Genomic DNA, 23,699 nt, shown 5'->3' with positions numbered 1-23,699 from the left:
AAGGCTTTGAAGTCCTGTATCCTTATTTCCTGACTGAGAGATCCTCAAATAGCCAGAAGCTTTCTCCAGATCCAGGACAACGTTGGCGATGTGGTTGTTTTCTGACGTCGAACCAGAAGCGGACTTGTAGAGCTCATGGGCGCCTTTGACGATCTTGAAGGAAATGTCGATGAATGTCAGGATACTAGAGGCAAGACCAGCCGCTTCCATTGTGGTGCCGATTTCCACGATGGCTTCACCGCCACCCGTCTTTCTATGATGACTCTGATGCAGGAGGGAAGAGGCTTTCGAGGCAGCTGGGCGAGGCCGAGAAGCATCATCTGATCAGGCTGCGTAGACTGGGCAGCACACGGCGTAGTCTGCATCAGCACCTGAACATGCGGCCAACGATTGGCCTTCGTGCAACGCCCAACTTCATTGGAGGAGACGCGACGTCAGCAATCGCTTCGAAAGGACTCATTAGAAAATGCCCCTTCTCACGTGACAGTTATGGCTGAGGAAAGATAAGTGTTGACTCAATTGATCCGATGACAGCTGTGCACCTGAATACGCTAAACAGACCAGATAATTAGAAAACAAATCCGCGGCGATGGAAGCTGACTCACTCACGATATCCGTCAACGTTATCACTCACAAATGCTGCCATTTAACGACATAACCAAATAAAGCGTACACGATGCACAAATTCTTTTTGCCTCGCCGTGGAACCTGGATTATGCAATCATCCTTAGAAATCCACTCCGATAGAGGCGGCGCGGGGCAGTTCCACGCCACGAAAATGCCGAAGTTGAACTGAATGGGAAGAGCGGCAAGAGTGCACTACGACTATATAAAAGACACCCAGGTTTCCGGTTTCTAAGTCGTTCAAACAGCTTTACTTTCCATTGTACGCGTAAAACTGGAGAAATGGCCAATAATCTAGCAGCAGCATGGAGAATTCGAAAGAATATCGAAGGAGGCCTGACCGAAGAAGGCATCGACCTGAACCTCTCACTAGAAACAGTTCCTAAGCCGATGCCAGGGGAAGGTCAAGTCCTCGTCCAGATCCATGCAGCAACCCTCAATTATCGGGATCTACTAATCTTGACATCTGACCCCCGCTATGCAAGCGGTAGCCCTGTGGAAGGTCTTGTACCCCTGAGCGATGGCGCTGGTGTCGTTGTTGAGGTCAACTCCAAGTCGTCGCGATGGAGGCCCGGTGACAAAGTCATCAACGCAACCAACTCAACCTGGAAAGCTGGTCAGACTGCTGCAACTTTCAACAACAAAGTTGGCGGCGGATCAGGCGACATGGACGGAGTTTTGCAACAGTATTCTGTGTTCGACGAAGACGCGCTTGCGCCGATGCCATCGAATCTCAATTTCGAAGAGGCCGCATCCCTCAGTGGACCGTACGTCACCGCCTGGAATACGCTCTTTGGGGGCCCTCAGTATCTGAAGAAGGGAGACGTTGTGGTCATTCAGGGCACCGGCGGGGTTAGTATCGCAGTGCTGCAGGTGAGTTGTGCTCAGGTTGCTTGTATCTGGTGGGCAGAGACACTGACAGGTTCGAGATTGCTGCTGCAGTTGGGGCGGTGACCATTGCCTTCTCAACATCAGAGGACAAACTTGATCTCCTTCGCGAACTCGGGGCGACGCATGTCTTCAATTACAAAAACAACCCCAACTGGAGCAAAGACGTTCTCAAAGTCACGGAAGGACGAGGAGCAGACCATGTTGTTGACGTCGTAGGAGCCGCGACCATCGCCGAATCCCTTCGTGCGCTTCGTCAAGATGGTCTAGTCTCGGCCATTGGGTTCCTGTCCGGCTCCGAAAAACATGATCTGATACCCGATCTTGTTTTTGGCGCGAAGACAAGTAGGTTTGAGGCAATCCTTAGCGCAACACCGACTGACTTAGTTCGCAGTCCGAGGCCTGATGTTTGGGAGTCTGGGGATGTTCCAGGAGATGAGTGCGTTCGTCGAGAAGAACAACATCAAGCCGCCGGTCGCTGAGGTGTTTGAGTGGAAAGATGCGAAGAAGGCCTACAAAGCTTTGTTCAGGCAGGGCTTTGTGGGGAAGGTTGCGATCAAGGTCGCCCAAGACTGACCGCTGAAGAGCAGTTCTTAGGTAGTGATTGAGATACTGTAGGAGAACACGAGCATCGTGTTCTCAAAAATACATCTGCTCTTTCAAGTACCTGGATTTGCAATTCCATGATAAATGTAGTTTAGTTTCATCTGCACACAATGTCCAGCGAGGCATGACTCCAGTCCAATGCACCGCGTTGGACGGCATCGGTCGAAAACGCTGTAAGTGCTGACATACAGCCGCCTTCAGCGATCTTGAGGGGACATGTGACTAAAGCCGATGTGTTAGCGCACCAGAGCGATCGCCACGCAAACGGGCGCGAAAACTAACAGTGACGGGCGAAGCACGAGTAGCTACGCGTTTTGCAGTTACAGTGTGTGAGATAAGAATGTAAGCCATGTCAGCATGCGGCAGAAAGTTGCCGCGTTGAAAGGATTCCAGCCTCATGACGCATTAGATTTTCGTGTGAAAGCTGTCCTGTTGCCTGATGAGATGTTGGCATTAGAATAGATATTTTACCGTCTGCGTGAGTCCTTTTCGTGGCATCGAAGTCAGCCATCAAAAATCTAGTATTCGTACCCAGCTTTACAGAGGGCCAACTGCCTGCACCACACTATCATGGCACCCCTGGAGATTCTCATCGTCGGCTGTAGCATCGCCGGGCCGACTCTCGCCACTTTTCTCTTACTCACGGAGACACCGGAGTCCGAGAAACCTCGCATCACGATCTTGGAGAGAGCGCCAGTTTTCCGTCCCCAGGGCCAGAATATCGATGTTCGAGGTGCGGGTGTGACCATTATTCGTAAGCTCGGACTCGAAGCCGCCATACGTGGTGCCACCACCGGCGAAGAAGGCGTGCATTTCGTTGATAAGAATGACCAAATTTGGGCCTCTTTCGGGGCCGACAAGAGTGGTAGAACACAAACTCCCACAAGCGATATCGAGATTTTGAGAGGCCGGATGGCAGATTTGTTGTACAAGAAGAGTCGACAGGTTAGCAAGGCGGTGCAAGATGAAGGTGGGGCCGGGATTGAGTACATCTTCGGGGACTACCTGGATCAGCTGGAACAGGATGGAGACAAAGTCCATGCCCACTTCACGAAGAGTGGTGAAAGACGGACTTTCGACATCGTTGTTGGAGCTGACGGTCTCCAAAGCGGGACCCGAAAACTGGCTTGGGGGCAAGAAGGTGACGAGGACAGGATGAACAGACTCGGCATGTACGGCGGTTTCTTCAGTATGCCGCGCGGCCCCACAGATTCGGAATGGCGCCGGTGGTTCCATGCCGAAGGCCGCCGTGGAATCATGATCCGTCCGTCAGGTTTGAAGGACCGGACGACGGTCTTCATGGCCATTGTCAACGACCAAGATGACAGACTTCGGGCAGCCGCAGAGAGAAAAGGGGGAAGCACTGCAGCGCAAAAAGCGATTCTGAAGGAATACTTTGAGGGTCTGGGGTGGGAGACTGGTCGAATCATCAAGGAGATGATGGCGACTGATGACTTCTACTACGACACCATCAGCCAGATCAAGATGGACAAGTGGAGCAAGGGCAGAGTTGTTCTCCTGGGAGATGCAGGATACTGCGCGAGTCCGTTGTCAGGCATGGGAACGACCCTGGCACTGAACGGCGCCTACAACTTGGCGGGCGCTATCACACGATTCCCGAACGACTTGCAAGCCGCCTTTGATCAATATGAGGAGAAGATGCGGCCGACGGTTGACAAAGCGCAGCGTTTGGCACCAGGCATGCCTCACTTGTTTCACCCAGAGACGGCCTGGGGAGTCTGGATGTTGAACATCTTTGTGTTTTGCCTTTCATGGTCAGGATTGATGGCGCTTGCGGTGAAATGGGGGCCGCCGGCTAACGAGGTTCCCGTTGAGGAGTATGGCTTCAGATCTCTCTCAGAGGAGCAAGTGCTATGAAACCGAGGGATGCCGTTGTCCGGTGACTGCAAGTGGCTTATTGTGTTATAGAAGCTTCGCTCATAAACTTGCATCCAACTTGTGGAAGACTCCGACGTACTCAGATTAAAAGTTGATTGTAGCCTAATTCAAATGATATCATCGCTGGGCCAAACAACATCCTCCGGTTGAAGCCAATCATCACGAAGTGAATCAAAGTTGCATGCCAGTGTCATTGGTGTGTCGGGGAATACTTCCCAACACCTCAAGATTCCGCTGTTGCTCGGATATATATCAAAGTCCTCGAAGGAATTAGGCAAACTATTCGGTCGCGCAAGAGGCTCTGCTTTGATCCGAGCTCATTGTTGACGTCCCGCACCGCGCACCGACATCGCGCACGTGGAAGGCAGCAAGTTTGGGACCTCTACCAATGGTTCGAAAATAAAACAACCCGACTTCACTGTTTTTGGTTAATATTTTGGGACTTTCTCATCACTGAAAGATACCCAAGAGCCGCCCGATCACTGCTAGAGTGTCACTGAAATTGAATGCTTAGTTTTCCCCTGCATCAGGGAGGCTATGTCATCTGAATATAATGTATAATGACGCGAATTACGGCATAGTAAACTTCGGACGGGTGAACAGCATTATGCTTTGTCTAAATTTGAAGTTGAAGCTGGTTCGGACGGCTGCTTCTGCTCGCCCCTCCATCCCGTCTTTTAGAGCCCGGGCCAACCACCCCACGCGAGCTACCAGTAGACTAAGAATCTCGGACGGTCTTGCGCGACCCAGGAGGAGCATACGACAAGCTAAGGACAGTCGCATTTTTGGATTGGTTTTCGTATGGTGGGCAGAAAGTAATCTTGTTGTCTGGGTGAGAGGTGCGATATGCGGTGCACATCCAAGAATACCCGCGCCCGTTTTGAGGCAAAGAGTCTGATGACAACATGAACCCGGCATGCAGGATCACGGTCTAGACTTGAATCCAAATCCAGACCGATGTGCCCACAAGCTCTCAAATAATGCAATTGGTGATGTTTATAAAGACGTCTTGTCTCCAGCTGCATCCAGATTTTTTCTACATCAACTCATCAGTAGTACTCCGACGAAGTTCTCAAGCTAAGACCACAGTCGTTTCTTTTCTGATAACTCCATTTAGCTTTCGAAACGCCTCAAAGACGTACAATGTTGTCCAAGTGTTACGCATCACTTGTATTGTGTGCCGCGTTGCTCACCGGCGGAGCTGACGCACAAGGGGCAAACTGGGGAGGGTTCAACACAATCCGTAACATCTGGACTGCTGGAGCGTCCATTGATTACATTGGTTCCGGCGCGCTGTAAGTTGAGAACTGAAATATGAGCAGGCCCATATATTGACGAAGATGTACTTTAGGAGCTACAGCACAACCGCCAATGGTCCCAATCACATCAACTACATCGTCAACGCGCGAGGAGCTAACAACGTCAACCTCAACAAATTCGCCTTCCCCGGCGCCGTCACCGACAGCCGGTATGCCACGCCTACCTCGGTCCTAGGCTTCAACCCTATTATCAACTGGAACGACCAGATCACCAACATTGCCAACGTCTTTTCGGCTGCTCGACTAGCAGGCAATGCCTCATCCAGAGACTCTCTGTTCATTTTCCTTGGTTCCAACACTGGAAACGATGTGCTCAACACATACAACACCACCAACCAGCCTCAACTCATCACCAACCTGATTGGCACAATTCGCTCCAAGTTCGACCAGGTAAGTAGTCCCATCAACGTAACCTAATTGTAGCATCGATCGCTAATGGGTATTGAAGATCTACAATGCTGGTGCCCGTAACTTCATTTTCCTCTCTGTCCTGCCTGCGGAGCTCATTCCCCTCATCCAGAGCCGCGGTGCAACCGACATTGCCAAGGTTGCCGACTTTGCCCGCAACTACCAGACGGCTGTCGTAGCTCTGATCAACGAGCTCAACAACAACACCAAGTACCGTGGACAGATCACCATCTTCTCTCCGGACTTCACTCAGACTCTCCGTGACATCAAGAGCGGTGCATTGAGGACTGGACCTACCGCAGGATACCTGGACCGTTCCGGATATTGCGCTGATGTTGGGCCCATTGGCGAGTTTGTGTAAGTCTCCAAATTTTGCGAAATGTCGATTGCATCTCAGGCAACGGCACCGAGTCTCCATGCTGGAAGATTTATCATTGAAACATCGGCTAACGTTTTGTTCACAATGTCTAGCCCACCGAACCCCGACTACACTTCGCCTAACTGCCAGTACTCGGCTCGCAAGTACCTCTTCCACGACCAGATCCACTTCACCTCGCCAACCCACTGCGAGTATGCTCTCAACTCCCTGCGTGCAATGGGGGTTACTGCAACTCCTCAGCAGCTGTCTTGTCAATTCGCTTAGAGGACAATGGCAGGATCGGAGGACAGCCGATTGTGTACATAGAATGCAAACCATGTTGCTGATAGAAGAGCCATTGTGACTCACTGCCGAACACGAGATCTGAGTTTCGAGCACTTTTTTACAGGCTAGAACGAATATGAGATAAGTTGCTAACTCGAATGAGTGTGAAAACGTGCGCAAAAATATCGACGATTTTAGCGCTTTGACGAAAATCTCACAACTTAAGTCAGAATATGCAACGATGCAAGGATTATTTGTGCAGCTAGTATGCTAGAAGCCCCATTAATTCCCCAATCTGGGCAATATATCCCGTACTGGGGCGCCGCGGACAGAAACGGGTCGCGCGGCCTCCGAAACCCAGCGCGCAAAAGAAATAAAACTAAAATAACGACATATGGACAGATGCTTCCTAGAACGGTCGAAGACACAAACTGTGCTGCCTTCTCATATTTCGGGCCCCGACCTCTCCTCCCCCGAAGACAAAACGCAGGTTGCTTCCAGTCTTGCGGATTCGAATCGGCTCCCACGGTACGCGAACATTCATATTGACTGGCAATCCTCCGATTGGCGACCCCCACTGATCGAGTGCCACTATTACACGCCCCTGGGGAAGCAAGACGCGAAGGATTACAGCATGGAGGACAGCCAACTAGACGCCAGCGGTCATGAAGATGCCCCAGACGATGGCCCCGAGGAGGCGCCTGAGCCGACCTCAGCTAATCAACAAGTCACTATTCGCAGAGCAGTAGGTCGTTGCTGGTTGGTTCGTGAAGATAGAGCGCTGATTTGGAGTCTAGTGCGACGCTTGTAGAGCAAGAAAAGTGAGTTGATATACAAACAGCTGATGTCTTGGACCAACCCACATGCCCAGAAACGACGATGTGCATCATTGCTTGGCATCACGTCAGACTTGACAACACCAAACGGTCACTCAAGAACGAATGCTCACCTTATTTCATGCATAGATCCGATGCAATAGAGAATCGCCCTGCTCTTATTGCACTCATGCCAAGATCGAGTGTACCCACGCAGACAACAAACCGAAAGAAAAAAGGACTAGAATCCTCATCACCCCACAATAGTAAGTCGATCCCGCCTGCAACAACTAATATCTCACCTTCCGCATAGCGAACTCTACTCTAAATTTGTTTCTTTGTCGGCATGTGACTATGAAACACATGATGGTAACTTGCGTGCTACAGTGAGAGGAAGATCGATCAGATTGACCGGCGACTTGAGACTGTTATCCGCCTGCTTCATGACATGAAGGTCAACCCCTCGGCTGGAACTACCAGCAGTGATAGGTCAGGTGGAATGATGGGAACACCACCCACCGAGGGAATGTCACTGTTTTCCCAAGATGGGCCTCCTACATCAACAAATACGCCATCGAGCCACGCTCTTCAGGCAGACGAGGAGTCGAGTGCGGTCGTTGAAGGAGAATCCTCTCTGGCGGCCCACTCAGTCTTCGCGACGGAGTTCCTTCAAAAGGTTGTCAGCACCAAGTCACTGCAGGATTCAAGCCTCGACTTGGGAGAGACGCTGGAAGCGCTATCTCAAATCGTCACCGCTCTCAAGCAGCAGCCAGTTGCGGGAGAGATGACATATCCTCATGCAAAACCGGTACAAAGGCAACGTATCCAGGGTCTTGAGTTGCCTCCCATCCAAAAGGCTGTGAACACTATTCGGGTTGCAAAGAGTGAGTCCCCTTCCCGATGTATGCTCAACGAGGAATTGACTCATGCGAGGTGAAGGCCAACGACTCTCTGGAATGGCATGGATCTACGACTTCCTGCCAACTCGCCGATTTCCAGACCTCTGTCTTAATGTCTACTTCTCAGAAAACCACTCCGAATACGACTTCATCACTGTCAACGGCGGTCTTTACTCACTATTCACCGACTACGCTGCACAAATCTCACCAGAAGATAAGAAAGAATACCAAGAGTACGCCAGGATGTGTAGAACAAATCTGGAGACCAGCTTGTCGAACCTTCCACTTCACTTGCCAGCATCTGCCGACGTAATTGTAGCTCTTCTATTCGGAGTAAGTTAAAAGAGTTTTTCTTTCCAGGCGCAATTGCTAACTACGCCAGACATTCCACGCTGTCGAGATTTCAAAGCCATCACTCGCATGGACGTTGGCATCAAAAGCCTCGGAATTATGTCAGACTTTGGGCTACCACAGAGTGGAGTGCCTCAAGAACACAAAAGATGACGGGAAACCCAGGGTTCGCGGCATGCACTGGCACCAATTCCTCTTCTGGAACGTCTACTATATCGACAAGAGCCTATCACTTCGCTTGGGTCGTGCGTCAACAATCCCCGACTGGCACATCACCATGCCAGAGCCTTCATTAGAGGATCCCTTGGAGGACCCTCTACTACCGTACTACGTCCTGTGGATCCACACTGCCAAGTGCCAGGGAAAGATCTATGAGATGTTGTACAGCCCAGACTCAATGGCACAGCCTTACCATGTCCGCCAGACTCGCGTGCATGAGCTTGTCTCCATGCTCCATGACGTGGAAACGCGGACACAAGAGGCGAATGTGAGTGTTTAGACATATTACCGAAGCTGGACAACACTGACTCTCATAGCAGGCCAAATGGGGTGACAGGGCCCGAGAAATGGTGGAAGGGGCTTTCGTCGATTTCTGTCTCATATCTGACTCGGTTCTTCGACTGTCAATGTTGACAATGGTATACAGAGCTGCACCACGTGCTGAAGGTTCTCCCACGACTTTCAGCCCTGAGTGCATCAAGGCCGCTAGAGCAGCTCTTGAGAAACACCAAGAGTGTGTTTCGGTCATGCGGAAGTCTCATGATGTCTATTTTGCGACTTACATCCACTGGTTAGCTTCTTAATCTCGAACTACTACAGATCGCTGCTGACACTATCGCAGGACTATCATGTTCGCACCATTCATACCCTTCATTGTGCTCTTCTGCCAAGTTATCGAGACGCAAGATCAGCAAGACTTGGCTCGCTTACATGGCTTCATCCTCTTCCTTCAGGAAGCAAACACTCTCTCCGACGCGGCGCACAAGATGCATCGCCTATTCCAGGTGCTGTACAGCGTTGCTCTCCGGTTTGTCGAATTCCGAACGTCTACGCCACAGGCGCAACAGACACAGGCGAGCGCTGAGATGGACGCTTATCTTGCTGCCCTTGGATTCCCGGCAAAAGGAGGCAATGGCGGAAATCAGCAGGTTCAGCAACAACAGCAGCACCAACAGCATCAACATCAGATGGACTTTTCTCAAAATGCGACTCAGGCATCTCAAATGGCGGGGGGCACTGTGATGTCAGGTATGGGAGGAGACACGATGGACGAAGGGCTGATGAAGCCTGGGAACCCAATGATGTGGATGACGAATGCAGCCCAGCTGGAGGACTTTTTGTACAGCAACCAGGCCATGATGGACCTGCTTCAGGAGCCCAATTTTGAGTCGGCCCAACATCCTTGACTTGATCTTCACTCATGAAAGTCAAATGAAGGTCCGGGCGTGCAAGTTGTAACATAGATTCAGCGTGAGCATATATACAGGAAGAAAGAAGGGAGGCTTTTGTATAATACATAACGACCTTTAACGACGATATCTCATCTTCTCTCAGATCCATTTGATGAACACAAATCTGCGTCACAAAACTGTTATCTTTTCCTCGGGTAGAACGCTAGGCTTCCAGACACTTTCAAACCAGTGGTCCCTTTCTGACGGCTCCGCGCAAATGACTTCCAGTGATCCAACCCGTATGTATGCGTCGTCGGAGCTTTCGGGGATTTTGGTCACCACCATGAAAAAGTCCCGCGTCCTAGTCAAAGTCAGTTGATTCTTGTCTGTCCTCATTCCCTTGATATACAAAAGTGCTGCCGGAAGAAAAGCGCAGTGGGTGCATAACCCAGAGTTGTAGTGCTGGCCTTTACTTCCTCTGCAGATGTAACTCTTCTCCAGCTTTTCAACTGTCGGATCTACCCATAGAGATGATCTTGCAGGGCCGAACTCAGGCGGAGGTTCTCCGTTAGGGGGAACGCAATTTTGTTGCCATTCCCGATTGTCTTCACGAGCGTAGAGAAGGAATTTTCCATAGGCTCGGTTCGTCCAACGTCTCTTGACGTCCCACCGAGAGCAAGGCCTCTGAATGAAGACAGGCATCCGGCACGCCTTTACCTCAAGGCGGCCATATGACACTGAGCCAGTCGGATCGGGGCCTCGCGGTGGGCAAGTGACTTTTGCTGTCTTCGCGACTCCAGCGGTTTTGTATTCGAGAATTTCGGCTCCATTGAATATGGGGTATTCGACTTTGCAACCACTCCCAGTCGAAGCCCACGACCAAGACGGCGCGATCCACTTCCGACGCAGGATCGTTTCGCGTTGTTCCCGCCAATTAGCCACGGTCGACACATGCCACATCAAATCTTGCTCCAGATTGTTTCTCCAAAGCCCTGCAAGAAATGTGTCTTTGGTGATTTCAGCCATCTCACGGGCCAGGCCAGAGAGTGCAGGCAACATATCTGAGGTCTTGGTGAGATTAAGACAGGTGTACTCGCCTACTACCCGATGCCACCTCTCATAAGGGTCGATCTTTCCGTTCTCTGTGCGAAGGGCTGATGACGATGTGGTCGTGCGGTTGTTTAACAACGCGACATACTTCGATCTCGAACGCAGCGGGGTGTACGTGCCAGAAAGACCAACGACGTTGTTCCAATCATAGTGCTGTTTACCACCGCATTCGCATGTGTACCCCTTCCCGCAGTCGAATGCAAGCTCTCCGTAGTTGCAGTGAATGACCCGGCGAGAGAGAAGCCGCTCTTGGAGGCACCAGGCTCTATTGAAAAGCGGAAAGTATCGTTGAAGTTTATCGTGCTGTGCCAAGTTCCGAGTTGCGCCTGTAGCTAGCGCAATGAGGAATTCGTCCCCAGTTTGATTCGTGACCTTGAAGCATACTGGTGGGGAAGTCTTGGAATAACATCCTCCCTTTGAGTCATGAGACCAGCTGACTGCGATGGTTGCATATGAGTTGCGATAGATGTCGACCATCTGTGCGGCTTCCCTCTCCCAGTCCGCAGAGTTGTCTTGAATTATACACAGAGAGTCAATCCACAAGTATTGGACCCTCAATTTCCGCGTAATCTGGATTGCTTGTTGGAAGCTCGGAGGAAGCAAAGACCATGGAATAAAATTGAGCCTCTCCTGGAGAGTTGCGTTCTCCGTTTTAGATCTGATTGGGGTCTTACCCCAGCAGTGACTGAGGCACATATAAGTTCCTCTTTGACCTCTTGTGTTCACAAGACGTACGCCGTCGATTCCGTTGTCCGAAACTCCGGTCACGTCGATGAGACGCGTTGGAAGTTCCAGCTGGGTCCCTTTGCCGCAATCCTTGTGGTTCGCTTCGCAGTCTCCAATCCAGGTTCGGGCGCGTCGAAGACTCAAAGAAGATGATGTGTCTCCTACAATCCCATTGGTTGTGTCCATCCGTCGAAATGTATTGCATGAGTTTGACAGGTTGAGGATTCTGACGCATGTCTCCTGTCCGTCTGGCGCCGTGACTTTCAGCGTGCCCTTGTGGCCTACGATCCATCTGATTGTTGAAGAACGAGAGAGAGATAATGAATGTTGTGCCTCAGCTTCACCAAGCATCAGTCTAACAGCTCCACAGGTTCCACATCCGCTAAGGGCAGATTCTGCCAATTCGTGATACTCGAAGGCCTTCCCTTGGGCAACGCGGTGCTTGCCTCGTCTGACGATCTCTTCGTGTGGTGCTTGTGAGCTTTTGATCGCTTCTGGCGAGAGCTTCTGCCGAGATGCGAATTCAGAGCAGTAGAGAAGACAACCTTCAGTGCCAAATGTGTCGAAGAAGTCAAATGTTTTTGGTCGAGTGCCATCCGCACAGCGGGTGCTGAGAGCGTCCTCGAGAGATATTGAACGAATTAAACAATCCATGTTCGCTCTGCCTAGATCATAGATAACATGCAAATAGGTTCAGTCAGGCTTTGAGTCTATCGGAGAGTATGACATGATCAGCTTTGTACGTCGCACGATTAGGCAGCCAGGCTGCCAAAGTGCGGCTTTTTGTGACATAGTCACATGTGCATCATCGGGATCAATCTACCAATTACAACTCTCCTGCAACAAGTATATGGTCATTATCCCTGCTACCCTGCTACGAGCGGACTCGATCAATCTTCCAAAGACTACTAAAACACATCAAATGGCATTGGCAACCCAAACAACTCAATCTCATCAACATCGTCTCATGACAGAATTCACAATGCGAGTACTTCTTGCGCTCATGGATATTCACTGCTATACTTATTAAACACTCGGGTTTTCCTCCATTATGCTAGAATCTCACTCCGTGTCCCACCTCATGGAGGAGACAATGCCGCCGTCCACCAAAATGTCCGTACCAGTGATGAAGCAGGACGCAGGATTGACAAGAAATGCTACCGCGTTGACAATGTCTGCCGGCGTCACAGCCCTCCTAGCTGGAGATATCCTTACTAGATTATCAACGGATCCATCCACCCCGCGCTGATCAGTCCGAGCAGGAATCACTCCAGGGCTCACACAATTGATCCTGGCCCCCCTTGACCCCCAAGCCGCGGCAGAAGCCTGCACCCGAACCAGCTTCCCACGCATGGATAGACCGTATGCCGCAGCCGCTCCTTGTGGGCCCGGCTCATTGATGTTGAAGTCGGGATGCGCCAGGAGCCGTTCCCGTGATGCCGTGGCAAGGTGACGTTCGAATGCGGGATCTAAAGGTGGACAGAGGTGGCCCGCCATTCCAGAGATGCAGACGAAGTTGGAACCAGCCTGCACGATTGGAAGGAAGGCATCTATAACGTTGATGGTCCCGAGCAGGTCGATTTCGTAGACGGTGCGGGCGCAGTCGGCTGCTGGACCTACGCCAGCAGCGAGAATAATCGTCTCGACGGGGCCGATGACAAAGGCCTTTTGCGCAAGCTCGTTGACCGAGTCGAAGCTCGAAATATCCACGAGTGCCGTATGAACAAAATAGCCCTCATTGTGTAAGGCGGTTGCGGCAATGGAAAGCCTATCGGCCGAGACATCCGCGAGCAAGACCTGTCGGCCGATGCCCAGACGGCGGGCGCAGGGGAGGCCCTTGCCGCCGCATCCAACTACCACGACCACATTCGAGGACTGCATCGTGTTTTTCTTGCCAAAGATAAAGTATGCTTGATGTTGTATGCGATTGGAAAGAGGACGCGTTTCATAGTGTCATGAGCAAAGCTTTCGATGTTGGTCAAGCGATAGAGTCATGCTGGACTTCGCTCTCGCTCTCGCTATCGGTTATGTGTACCGCTAAAACTTCAAATCCTCTATAGTCAACTTTTAATCTCTTGTTGGGTTGTAAGTGTATCATTTCGATGTCCACAAGCCTTCGTTGTCACAGCTGACTTTAGTTAAAGGATTACGGACGGCGACAAGGACGTTAACGGAGACAACAACAGAGGTAACGGCTAACGTGAGGATAGCTACGAGTGTAGAGAAACTGGAGCGAACTATGCCATTGAAATTATTGAAATTACTCTTGAAGACCTGCGGTGAGACCATACTGGGCATCACGAACAGCATTTCGGCGATTGGGCGGCATCTCGTAAAGGTGAAAGACACGAAAGAAGAAATACAAGAGCCAAAGAAATAGCATGAATATTAGAAGAGCAAAATGATACATCCAGCACTTCTTTTACTTCTCCGCCCGAATTGAGAGATTTGTCACAGCAATATGGCATGTTCAATAACGTACGAGATAACTATGCCAATTAATACAGCGTAGCGACTACCAATACAAAATCTGCTACTGTGACACAGGAGGCGGGAGGAGTGCTATGGATGCTACGTTCCTGCTTAGAATACTGAAGACTCTAAAGCTCTGGTGAATTCTCTCCTTCTAGTATCACGGCTGTGCGGGCAACAACCGAAACGGTAGGCGACCACTCCGATAGTACGTCTTTGCCACGCATGAGGCCATTGTTCGTTCGGACTTGATACTGGTATTCGACTCCATCCTCAACACCCATCGTATCATGTCGGTTTGTGTCTTTGCGCCAAACCTCCCACTCCGAAGTCTTGTCGGAGCGGCATCTCACGTCATATCCTAGAGCGCCGTATACGCGAGCCCATACAACCGTGATCCCCTGCGGCTGAGCCACTGCAGTGACGTTCACTGGAACAGGACTCGGTCTCTCTGGGATCTTCTGCGGTATGACGATTTCCCTGGTGCCGATGCTGAAATGAGACACCAAGGTTTGAGAGAATGCTCTAGCAATCTGGAACTCGCCAAGGGCGTTAGGATGTAATCCGTCGTAGCTACCATCAAAGCAGTCATAGATCTCGCGTATTCTGACCAATCGAACAGGAGAATCTCGATTATCCCAGCTGTGGATCGATGGCTCCAGGTATTTGTTATACGTGTCTACCATCTTTGCCAATTGCTTGGTGCCTTCCATGGGAGTTCGTTGAGGGACACTTGCGACGGCAAATTTCAGACGTGGACTGGCAGAGCGGGCGTTATCGAGCAGCTCCTTCATGACCTTGATAGTGTCTTCTGGTCCTCTGACGCCCCATCCCATGTCGTTGAAGCCAAGCATGACAAGTAGCAAGTCTGGTTCGTACGTTGCCACCTGCTGGCGGATCGCCTCCGCGCATTGCCCCGTTTGCTGTCCCCAAACGGAGAAGTGCTGAGATCCAAATTTCATTCCGTCTGCGTAACCACCGTTGTCCATGAACTTGCAAACCTCTGGTGATGCCTCATTTGACTGTTCTATCGCCAGTAGAGACGGGCTCGATGTCTGTGATTCCGAGGGTTTGAAGGTGCTGTTGCACGGACCAACAAACTCAAAGTTGAGATTCTCCTCATTGAGCCATTCCCATAGCCTGTACCGCCAGGTGAAGTCTCCCTCGCGGCCGTGAGACATCGAGTCCCCGACGACCATGATTTTGGAAGGGTGCTTGATTTCCGTCGAGTGACCAGGCATAATAGCCAGTTTTTGTTCTGATGGTGTCAGCATTGATGTCATCGTAGACTTGATGGCGGCGTACCGAAAAGGTGCATCTGAGTCCGGACGAAGCTCAAAGCAAAGCGTGAATATCCTAAAGCAGGTTGATGTTGCTGTGGGACTAAAATGGTGAAGTTGCACATCAAAATTCGAGCAACGGCTGTGAAAGGATTGAACGACATTTTGTAGGCTGCCTGATAGGTTCATACAGCGCAGCAGTCAGGATCGCTAATGTTATGTCGTTGGGGAACATTGGTGTCGTCATTGGGCGTCGGCAATTTGAATCTAGTTGACTTTCCGTTCAGCGGGGAAACTCACCTTCCCTTGCACCTTCTTCGACGAACACCTGGTCTGTGAGGCAGGCGGCACCTTCCCACAATTTGCGCTGTTTCGGATCGTTCATGAAAAAGTAACGTAGGAAGTGGTTTCCTCTGCAAGTATGTTGTCTTGACTCTTTCCATGATTAAGCCATGAACTCCATTAACAGGAAAGGGCCTGAGGCGCTCTGTAGGAACTCACGGTCTGAAGTAATTAAATTACACATTGGCCTCGGCACACATTGAAAGCAACCGGTTGATCTACTGCAACTCTCTTCAACCCTTAAAGACCTCAATCTAATTGTCAAACCCCTCATGCAAATGGCGAATACCTCCCAGTGAGTAGTCCAAAGCCCGCGGCCCATGCTTAAGCCCGGCATGTTAGTTAGGCGCTGCTACCTAGGGCACTAAAGAAGCAGAGTGGAGATGCAAATTGGAGTCGTCGATGGGTCTTGGCGGATAAGTGCAGCAAGACGGGTTAGGGCTGATCCACCTTTTCTACCATTGGGACATATTTGCAAAATTTTCATCGTTTCTCATCAAATGGCATCCGATATGGTGTAGTGGCCAACATGATGCCCTCTCATCTCGTGAGAGGTTAGGCATAGCCCCGAGTTCGATTCTCGGTTTCGGAACGTTTTGCTTTTGCTTCGGCTGGGTGCCGGCCCCCACGATACCTGTCTTATATGGCCGAATCACAGAGGATGCTTGTGCTTTTGTCTCTTTGGTTGCAGTATTCGCAACTTGTTTGTTTCAAGCTTGGAGAATCTAACTAGATATGAAAGCAAGTGCATGAGCATGTACAGGAAACTTCATAGTGGCGGAACTAGTCTCGTTTGTGACAATATGCGATGTTGAATTCAGTATTTTGTGACTCGGATTCCTATTTTCTAATTCTTCCGAAACTCATGACAGCCGTTCGTAGAATGTCCTTTCCAACTACACGCTGAACCTCCTCAAAAGCTTTCTGAAGCCACTCTGCCCTCGTGCGACTACCACTGACCTGAAGCTGTCATGGTTCTCGGGCTTCTTAACCTCCTGATGAACATAATAGACATCATTCCATCTAGCTAATGATGTGAGGGCTGATCGGTGGGCCGTATGCCTCGACAGTCTCGCGCTTCTCCTCCACAGCCGGGATATGAGGGTTTATGGGAGGACCGTAGGCCTCGACTGTGTCTTTCTTCGAAATGATATGCGGGTTCACAGGCGGGCCGTACGCTTCGACATTGTCCTTTTTGGAGATGATGTGCGGATTGACGGGAGGTCCGTACGCCTCCACGGTGTCTTTCTTGGAGATGACATCCGGGCTGGTAGGAGGGCCATATGCCTCGGCGACAACTGGCGCACCAGAGGCGAACGAGACGCAAGCTGCGACGGTGACAAGAAGACTTTGGACACGCATGATGAATAATTGGTATGATAACCGGCTGTCTGAGGGCTGACAAGTTTGTGTTGGCCTGGTTGATGACTTGGAGTTGATATAGACCACTGATGATTGCAACGGTCGTCGCTTTATACCGTTTCTTCAAGCCTGCCAACCTCCTTGGTCTATCACCTGCGTCAAGATGCCTTCAATCGTCAACGCTAAAGAGGTATTCCGCTGTCCCGTCGCGAAGATAAGCGCCCATTCTCTTCGATATTCCGCCCGACGTGCTCGTAACCAAGTAGCGCTTGGTCCTGGTAGGACTAGACTGTGTATGATACCATTGTCGCCAATGTGACACGAAATCCATCGCCAATCCTACTCGAAGCATCATGCCAATGAAGGCATGTCGTATATCTCACATGACGTACTGAACACATACTTTACATGCCGTTTCGAGACAGTCCGAGATCGTGACTACTGGGCTAACTCCATCGAGAAGGTGTACAACCGCCCCCAAGTGCTGGGTGGATTTACAAGGGGTATCTGCAAGCGCGGAATCCTACGCTTAGCAAGGGCCGTTGCCAAATAGACTCAATTCCTGTCTACGCGTCGGATCAGTGCCGCAACCTTGCCGAAAGCTCTACTTCATCTGCGTCTCACCCTAGAGTGTCTTGTTCCGCTGGCGGGGCGATCTTTTGGGGTCCTAGAGGCACGTCTTATCTTTTGTCCCACTTCTTTACTGACCTTCACCCCATCCTTCAGCTGTTTGAGAGTTCATCGTCAGCAGGTTTCATGTGCCAAGTTGACATTCGATGGCCTATTTCACTCTCAATATTCGGGCTGTTTTCATGCGGCGAAATGGGCTACATCAAGACATCTCACTCATTCGTACTGCCTCGTCGCTGAATAAGTCCAATTTAGTAGTCAAATCTCACTTCTTGGCATAATCCTGGTGGTCTCGGCGCATCCTTCAGCTGCATTGTGTGATTGGGCAATGCATCTCATGCAGCCGCGAGTTCCTACACTTTATGCAGGACGTGAAGGATCTAGATGGCTTTTCGATTTCAGGCAGGTGGAAACATTTCATCTTACGACTTCACTCGGTCTGGACAGTTTGACAAAATCCTTCATTTTGCCATCGCTTACGGAGTACTGCAATTTTGCCGACGTTAACCCCAATGGGGCGTGCCAGGAAAACCAGAATCTTCTGCTACAGCCCGTTTGCTTCGCTTGCGGCAGACTCTGCTTTTCAATTCAACTTGCAGAAATGAGAGAGATCTATCACAACGACCTTGAGAAGGACTCTGCCGAGAGCCTTTTGGATGAGGTGAGCAAAACACTCGTTGCTGCCGACTTTTGATAAGGAAAGCTAAGGACTGGAGTCATCGAAATCGGACTGGCCCTCTCAAGTTCCTCCGAGTAGGCAGGTATGGAGCTATCGCTCGAAAGCAATCACGATCTTCAATGTTTTCTTCTTCGTCTTGTCGTGTGGAATGCTGTTCGTCTCTTGGAGACTACTGCATGACCCCATTCGGCTTATGAAGCGGGTTTCACCTTACAGTAAGTTCGTACTATTGTTCACGAATGTTGGTCTCACGCCGCTTGTTAGGTCCCATACTCGACGACGTTCCAATCAAGCTCGAGACCGTCGAAGTCAAAGGAACGCTGTTCAACGACTACACTCCATCCCGCATTTGGCGACAGCCGCCCAGCGAAGAGGTCGACAAAGCATGGGATGACATGGCGCGCATCGAGTATTTTGGTGTTAGCGGAGATGCACTCAGAAAGATGGGCAAAGATCCAGAGATTTCTGTGTCTATCCCTGAAGACTGGGGCGTGGGCCCCGACAAGTACCTGGTCGAGATTGACATGCAACACCAGCTGCATTGTCTCAACGCGATACGTAAATATGCCTACTGGGACTATGTAAGTTCATCGAGGTACCTCGATGCCCAAGCATCATAGACGACGGTACTGATGCAGTTTTAGTATTACAGTAATTCATACAAGAACATGTACGTTTCAATGGTAATTTTAGGTTGGACATGATGCTTACTTTGAACAAGTTCAATGGCACCGAAAAGGCATCAAGCTCACTTGGCACACTGCGTCGACATCATCTTGCAGGCCTTGACATGCAACCCAAGCCTAGATCTGATATCCCACAACTGGATGAAGACTCAAGAAAACCCATACCCTGATTTCAACATCAAACGGCAGTGTGTTGCTCATGATCCAATTTTGGAATGGCAGCATAAGAACGGCATTTCTGAGCAAATTCTGAAGTTCAAGAATCTTCCCAGACCAGCGGGCTTCCCCGAGGTTGAGCCAGAACCGTCGCTTCTACTGATCGGGAAGGATGCAGGGCATCATAATTAGGACTGGTGACATACAGCATGCGACTTCATGGCTGTGATGTAATCATTTCTCCTGAGACCGATTTCTCGAGGGTGGCATTATTTCTGGAACCACCGTCTACACTGAATATGGACAAATAGTGCCTAAATAATGTTTGGACGATTAGAATTGAATCAAACGAAACGTGCAATTTTAATTTCTGTTTCAACTAACACACATCACATCAACCATTCATGACCACCTATAAAGGAACTGCACAACTAATCGCCTAAACACCTTGGGATTCTACGCCGTGGTGTGCCGCCCTCAGCCTCTCTTCATGCTTCTTAGCCTGCTCTTGGACCTTCTTGTACTCGTCACCATCCGCGTACAACTTGAAATTGTACACCTGGTGATCAGGGTGAGCGTGCAATTTGTGTTCAGTCTGCATCAAGTGGTACAATGATCGAATCTCCGACTTCACCTTTCTGCCGTTCTTAATTGTCACTAGGCATGGCTTCCCATCCCCGTGGTTGTTCTGGGGTCGATAGGTTTCGTCGTTACACAGCTTCTGGAAAAGCGACTCGTGAAAGGTAGCGTCCTTAGGAATGTCTCGCGTGGCGCCCTTGTTAAGAGGGAATCGAATCCACTCCCAGGTCTTTGTTTTCTCGTCGCGCTTGTCATTCACCTTCCCGCGGAACCAGAAACGGTTCCAAAGGTTTTCGCCGTGAGTTATTTCCCATCGTTGGATCAGAGGAAAGAATTCTATACCAGTTAGTTTCAAATCCCTCCATCATACTTGGTGTTGGCGCTTACCCAAGAAGTTCCAGAACAACACCTTGAAAAAGCCGGTGCCGAAGCCGAACATGATTGGATCATGGACAGAACCGTTGAGGGCCGATTCCTTGTTGTGTTCATACCGATGCCTGAACTCGTTGACTTTGTCTTCCTTCCAGTAGACGTGTCTGTCGGCCTCGAGCTCTTTCATCATCCACATCAAAGGGACATCGCTCAGCTGGCAAGGCTCAAACTTCAACTGCTTGCTCTTGGTGTGGGTTGCGTCTCTGCAGACGATCTGCTCGTGGCATGCCTTGCACTCCGTCTTAGAACACATTTGGTGTCCTGTCTTGCAGTCTGAAAGGAGGCACTTCTCAGCCTTGCATAGACCGCAGTCCTTGCAAACGTGACAAGCCATTTTGCCAGGCCCAGTCTTCTCTCGCTTCACTGGACTCAAGCCCAAGAGAGCACGGAATTTCGAAACAACCTTCGAGGTACGAATGTTGGTGTACGCATTCGATGCACCAACTTTGATCCTTGCCGAGTATTTTGCGTCCTTGTCGTCAATCTCGAGATGGTCTTTGACGGGGTCCCATCCTCCGCCGACGTCGCCGTGGTTTCCTGGGAACCAGACCTCCTTGATATCCTCGTAATCGTGGTTCTGTTTCTTGTCCTTGTCTTGTTGGAAAAGCGCTGCCTTGAACTTGACCCGACGCTCATCCACGGCCACGGCATGACGAATGATGTGGGCAGTGCCCTTCACCAGAACTTCCTTGGTGGCCTTTTGTTCCATGGTACCGACAGAGTTGACACAGTCCCAGAGGCCCAAGAAGTGCACCTTGACGTTGGTGACCTTCGTCTGATGTCTGGGTCGGTCCACGTCAAAGGAAGGTTCCTGCTTGCAGAAGGTCTTGCTGAACTTTCGAAGCTCTCGTGTGCGAGCCTTACGCTCTTTCTTCTCTTTCTTTTTGATTCTGACAGATTCGTCAAGCTTGTGATCTTCGCAGTCAGACTCTTCGTCTTCGACATCAGAGTTCTCGTCCTGGCCCTCGCCCTCATGGTTCTTGCACTTGAGCTTGCCATCAAGATAGCGGTCATAGAGACGGTATGCGAAAGGAACCATCTCTTCATTGCCTCTACAAAGAAGACCGACGCTGTAGACCATGCGAGCAAGGAACTTGGCAGTGTATGCACCACGGCTGAATCCAAACATGTAGATCCTGTCGCCCTACGCGTCCATGAATTAGAGACGGTAACGTCACGCGAAGTTGTTATACTTACAGTCTCATAGTAACGCATTAAGAACCGATATCCTGCCATAATATGGGCGTCAAAGGTTGTGGCGAATCCTTCATCGATAGTTCGTTCGACAGTGCTCAAGACTTCTTGAAAGGTATTCTTGTGGACCGTCTTCTCGTTGACATTGTAGGTTCCGATACCAGCTATAGCAGATTATAAGTAACGGGAGTAATAGCTACCTTAGTCTAGAAGACTTACTCTGGTAGTAGTGAAACTGGTCCTCGTGGTTACGGTCAAGCATGCTCAGAAGCTTGACCACGTTGGTATCCTTCTCGGACGCAGTGAAATCATTGCCGGTGCCGTCAAAGCACAAGATGAGGTTGCGCTTCTTCTTTCCCGGCTGTCGACCTGCGGGGAAATGCTGCTGGGTGGGACTGCTCTGAGGCGACGAGAGAGCCGTGTCCACGGAGGCTTGAGACTGGTCGGAAGGGAACGACATCTTGGCTATGAGAGATGTAAACTTTTGCTATACTGTGACTTGAGTGATTCCTTTCGGATTGCCTCCGCAGAGGCGACTCTTTATATCGCTTTCCTGCCTGGGATCAAAACAAGAGGCTTCTCCTGTTTGCGCTTCTCTAGCATCGTTCGGTATTCCTCTGCACGGGCACATGCCATCGACAAGCTCAAAAATGCGAACGGAAATTGGACATTCGGCTACTCCCTAGTAGCATATTTAGCATCATGAAAACGATTCCACTGCAGATCACAGTTTGAGACGTTCGTCCCGCTAGAGCACGCGCGCTCAGCCCAACGAACACCATACTCACAATCCCATCCACGTCCTGATCGCAGATTTCCTTCGCGCCTATTCTGTTACGGTTTAGGCTCTCAGGTAGCCACATGGCCTTCACCCTCTGCGTTTTACTCCGGTTGGAGAAGTGGTTTCGCCGAACAGGGCCAAGCGCCACGGGCTGAGAGGCCGGTTGAGACATCGCACGAGACACTGTCTGACTGCCCAAATCAGCTCCGTGTCTTGCAGCGCGATTCGTCGAATCAAGAGGCTCTGGCGGGTTTCCCCGCCTTGTCAGTCAACTGTCCCGGGTGCATCTTCCCGACTTGAGACGCGCTTGTGGCTGTCTGGGGCAATTCTGTGTGATGATCTCCCTGCCCGACTCCACGTTCGCGGAGACGTGTTGCAGAATCAGCGATATGAGCCAAGCCACTGGGTCGAGAAATACGAATGCAATCATTCCAGGTCTTCAGCCTTCCTGGTGATTGAAATGTGCCTGGTGTTGCAGCTCCTGAGATAGGAAACTTGAGGCATGTGCTGTGATGAGAGAGCACGAATCGGTAATCATTATTCGGGGGTGTCTCAAGACTTTCTCGGAGTGTTATCTTGCCAAGATCAGCCCAGCTATCCGGAGTGCCTAAGGGAAGAAGTACCCGTCAGCACACGGCAATTGCCTGCCGAGGAGTCCTCGGATGTCCGTTCAACATTCTTGTTCTGGTACCTCTTGGTTTATAGAGCATGAATCCATTCAAGCAGCCGTGGAGCCTTCATAAATGCTCGAGCTACCAATCCTGACAACAGGCGTTCACAGTTGGATCGTTCACTTCAAGCAGATGATTTCCTGCACTTCAACCTTCAGGGACAGAAGCATGTATCCCGATTTTCGGTGCCCATTTTCTAAGTCATCTTCAATGTCAGTCTCATTTTGATGCTCATGTTTGTCTACCATTTCAATAGGCATCCCGTGAAGTATTACTGTTCATCAGGAGCTAGCAAGCTATTCACATGACAACCTTGGCCGTTAACAACCGGCATCTTGCCTAGCAAAAGCCACTCGGGTTGTCTCAACCCGTCCGCGAGGACAATCTCTGTTCTTTCTTACTGCATTTTCCTGTTGGGGAACCAGAATGGCTGATCTTCGCTAGTAGAGTCAGTATCTTCTGCCATTGATATTCACGTGTCCATTTTGGGCAGAACATCCAGGCTGACATAACTCTGTTAGCGCCTCGAAACCTAGTAATACGAGTTCACGACCAGAAGGCATTGCTCGCTTTCAGAAAGCTGACTGCAACAGCGTCTGGGTACCTTGTCGGCCTATGGAGAACAATCAGTACCAGATCATTGCCATGTTTCCCAGTCAAAGGCAGTCGTAGGAAATTAGTTCTCACGAATGTGGACATCACACGAAAGTCTTAGAGGTAATGTCCCAGACCACGATACAAGGTAAATTCACTATT

At 50.4% G+C, this 23,699-nt stretch overlaps 9 protein-coding genes across 9 annotated transcripts; 5 read left to right on the top strand and 4 right to left on the bottom strand.

Moving 5' to 3' along the window:
- Window positions 1-906: 906 nt before the first annotated feature.
- On the top strand, window positions 907-2,088 carry CGGC5_v005149 (Zinc-type alcohol dehydrogenase-like protein; the record flags this gene model as incomplete). The annotated part of the gene is made up of 3 exons (XM_032032614.1): window positions 907-1,497; window positions 1,554-1,857; window positions 1,907-2,088. 3 exons carry the CDS (start codon window positions 907-909, stop codon window positions 2,086-2,088), a joined length of 1,077 nt encoding a protein of 358 aa, XP_031893372.1.
- Window positions 2,089-2,688: 600 nt separating this feature from the next.
- CGGC5_v005148 (Uncharacterized protein) lies at window positions 2,689-3,996 on the top strand (the record flags this gene model as incomplete). The annotated part of the gene is made up of 1 exon (XM_032032603.1): window positions 2,689-3,996. The coding sequence occupies one exon, from the start codon at window positions 2,689-2,691 to the stop codon at window positions 3,994-3,996; it is 1,308 nt and encodes a 435-aa protein (XP_031893371.1).
- Window positions 3,997-5,160: 1,164 nt separating this feature from the next.
- CGGC5_v005147 (uncharacterized protein) lies at window positions 5,161-6,387 on the top strand (the record flags this gene model as incomplete). Its single annotated transcript, XM_032032591.1, has 4 exons — window positions 5,161-5,312; window positions 5,369-5,726; window positions 5,785-6,101; window positions 6,216-6,387. The coding sequence occupies 4 exons, from the start codon at window positions 5,161-5,163 to the stop codon at window positions 6,385-6,387; spliced, it is 999 nt and encodes a 332-aa protein (XP_031893370.1).
- Window positions 6,388-7,021: 634 nt separating this feature from the next.
- On the top strand, window positions 7,022-9,858 carry CGGC5_v005146 (putative transcriptional regulatory protein; the record flags this gene model as incomplete). The annotated part of the gene is made up of 8 exons (XM_032032579.1): window positions 7,022-7,132; window positions 7,185-7,208; window positions 7,353-7,468; window positions 7,590-8,086; window positions 8,142-8,434; window positions 8,484-8,939; window positions 8,992-9,242; window positions 9,294-9,858. 8 exons carry the CDS (start codon window positions 7,022-7,024, stop codon window positions 9,856-9,858), a joined length of 2,313 nt encoding a protein of 770 aa, XP_031893368.1.
- Window positions 9,859-12,741: 2,883 nt separating this feature from the next.
- On the bottom strand, window positions 12,742-13,560 carry hsdA-2 (3-alpha-hydroxysteroid dehydrogenase/carbonyl reductase; the record flags this gene model as incomplete). The annotated part of the gene is made up of 1 exon (XM_032032568.1): window positions 12,742-13,560. One exon carries the CDS (start codon window positions 13,558-13,560, stop codon window positions 12,742-12,744), a length of 819 nt encoding a protein of 272 aa, XP_031893367.1.
- A 719-nt stretch (window positions 13,561-14,279) lies between these two features.
- Window positions 14,280-15,350, bottom strand: CGGC5_v005144 (uncharacterized protein; the record flags this gene model as incomplete). Its single annotated transcript, XM_032032557.2, has 1 exon — window positions 14,280-15,350. The coding sequence occupies one exon, from the start codon at window positions 15,348-15,350 to the stop codon at window positions 14,280-14,282; it is 1,071 nt and encodes a 356-aa protein (XP_031893366.2).
- Window positions 15,351-16,796: 1,446 nt separating this feature from the next.
- On the bottom strand, window positions 16,797-17,135 carry CGGC5_v005143 (uncharacterized protein; the record flags this gene model as incomplete). Its single annotated transcript, XM_032032546.1, has 1 exon — window positions 16,797-17,135. One exon carries the CDS (start codon window positions 17,133-17,135, stop codon window positions 16,797-16,799), a length of 339 nt encoding a protein of 112 aa, XP_031893365.1.
- A 1,231-nt stretch (window positions 17,136-18,366) lies between these two features.
- On the top strand, window positions 18,367-19,478 carry cctO-7 (Cyclochlorotine biosynthesis protein O; the record flags this gene model as incomplete). The annotated part of the gene is made up of 5 exons (XM_032032534.1): window positions 18,367-18,426; window positions 18,482-18,659; window positions 18,709-19,025; window positions 19,089-19,114; window positions 19,166-19,478. The coding sequence occupies 5 exons, from the start codon at window positions 18,367-18,369 to the stop codon at window positions 19,476-19,478; spliced, it is 894 nt and encodes a 297-aa protein (XP_031892992.1).
- A 247-nt stretch (window positions 19,479-19,725) lies between these two features.
- CGGC5_v005141 (Uncharacterized protein) lies at window positions 19,726-21,951 on the bottom strand (the record flags this gene model as incomplete). The annotated part of the gene is made up of 4 exons (XM_032032523.1): window positions 19,726-20,201; window positions 20,253-21,441; window positions 21,495-21,655; window positions 21,711-21,951. The coding sequence occupies 4 exons, from the start codon at window positions 21,949-21,951 to the stop codon at window positions 19,726-19,728; spliced, it is 2,067 nt and encodes a 688-aa protein (XP_031892993.1).
- Window positions 21,952-23,699: the final 1,748 nt, after the last annotated feature.

The sequence above is a fragment of the Colletotrichum fructicola genome (assembly GCF_000319635.2).
Source record: "Colletotrichum fructicola Nara gc5 chromosome Unknown KSG_Nara_v1_contig03, whole genome shotgun sequence".
Taxonomy (NCBI): Eukaryota; Fungi; Ascomycota; class Sordariomycetes; order Glomerellales; family Glomerellaceae; genus Colletotrichum; species Colletotrichum fructicola.
Note: the sequence above shows the minus strand (reverse complement) of the source record. Positions and strands in the feature narration are given on the sequence as shown.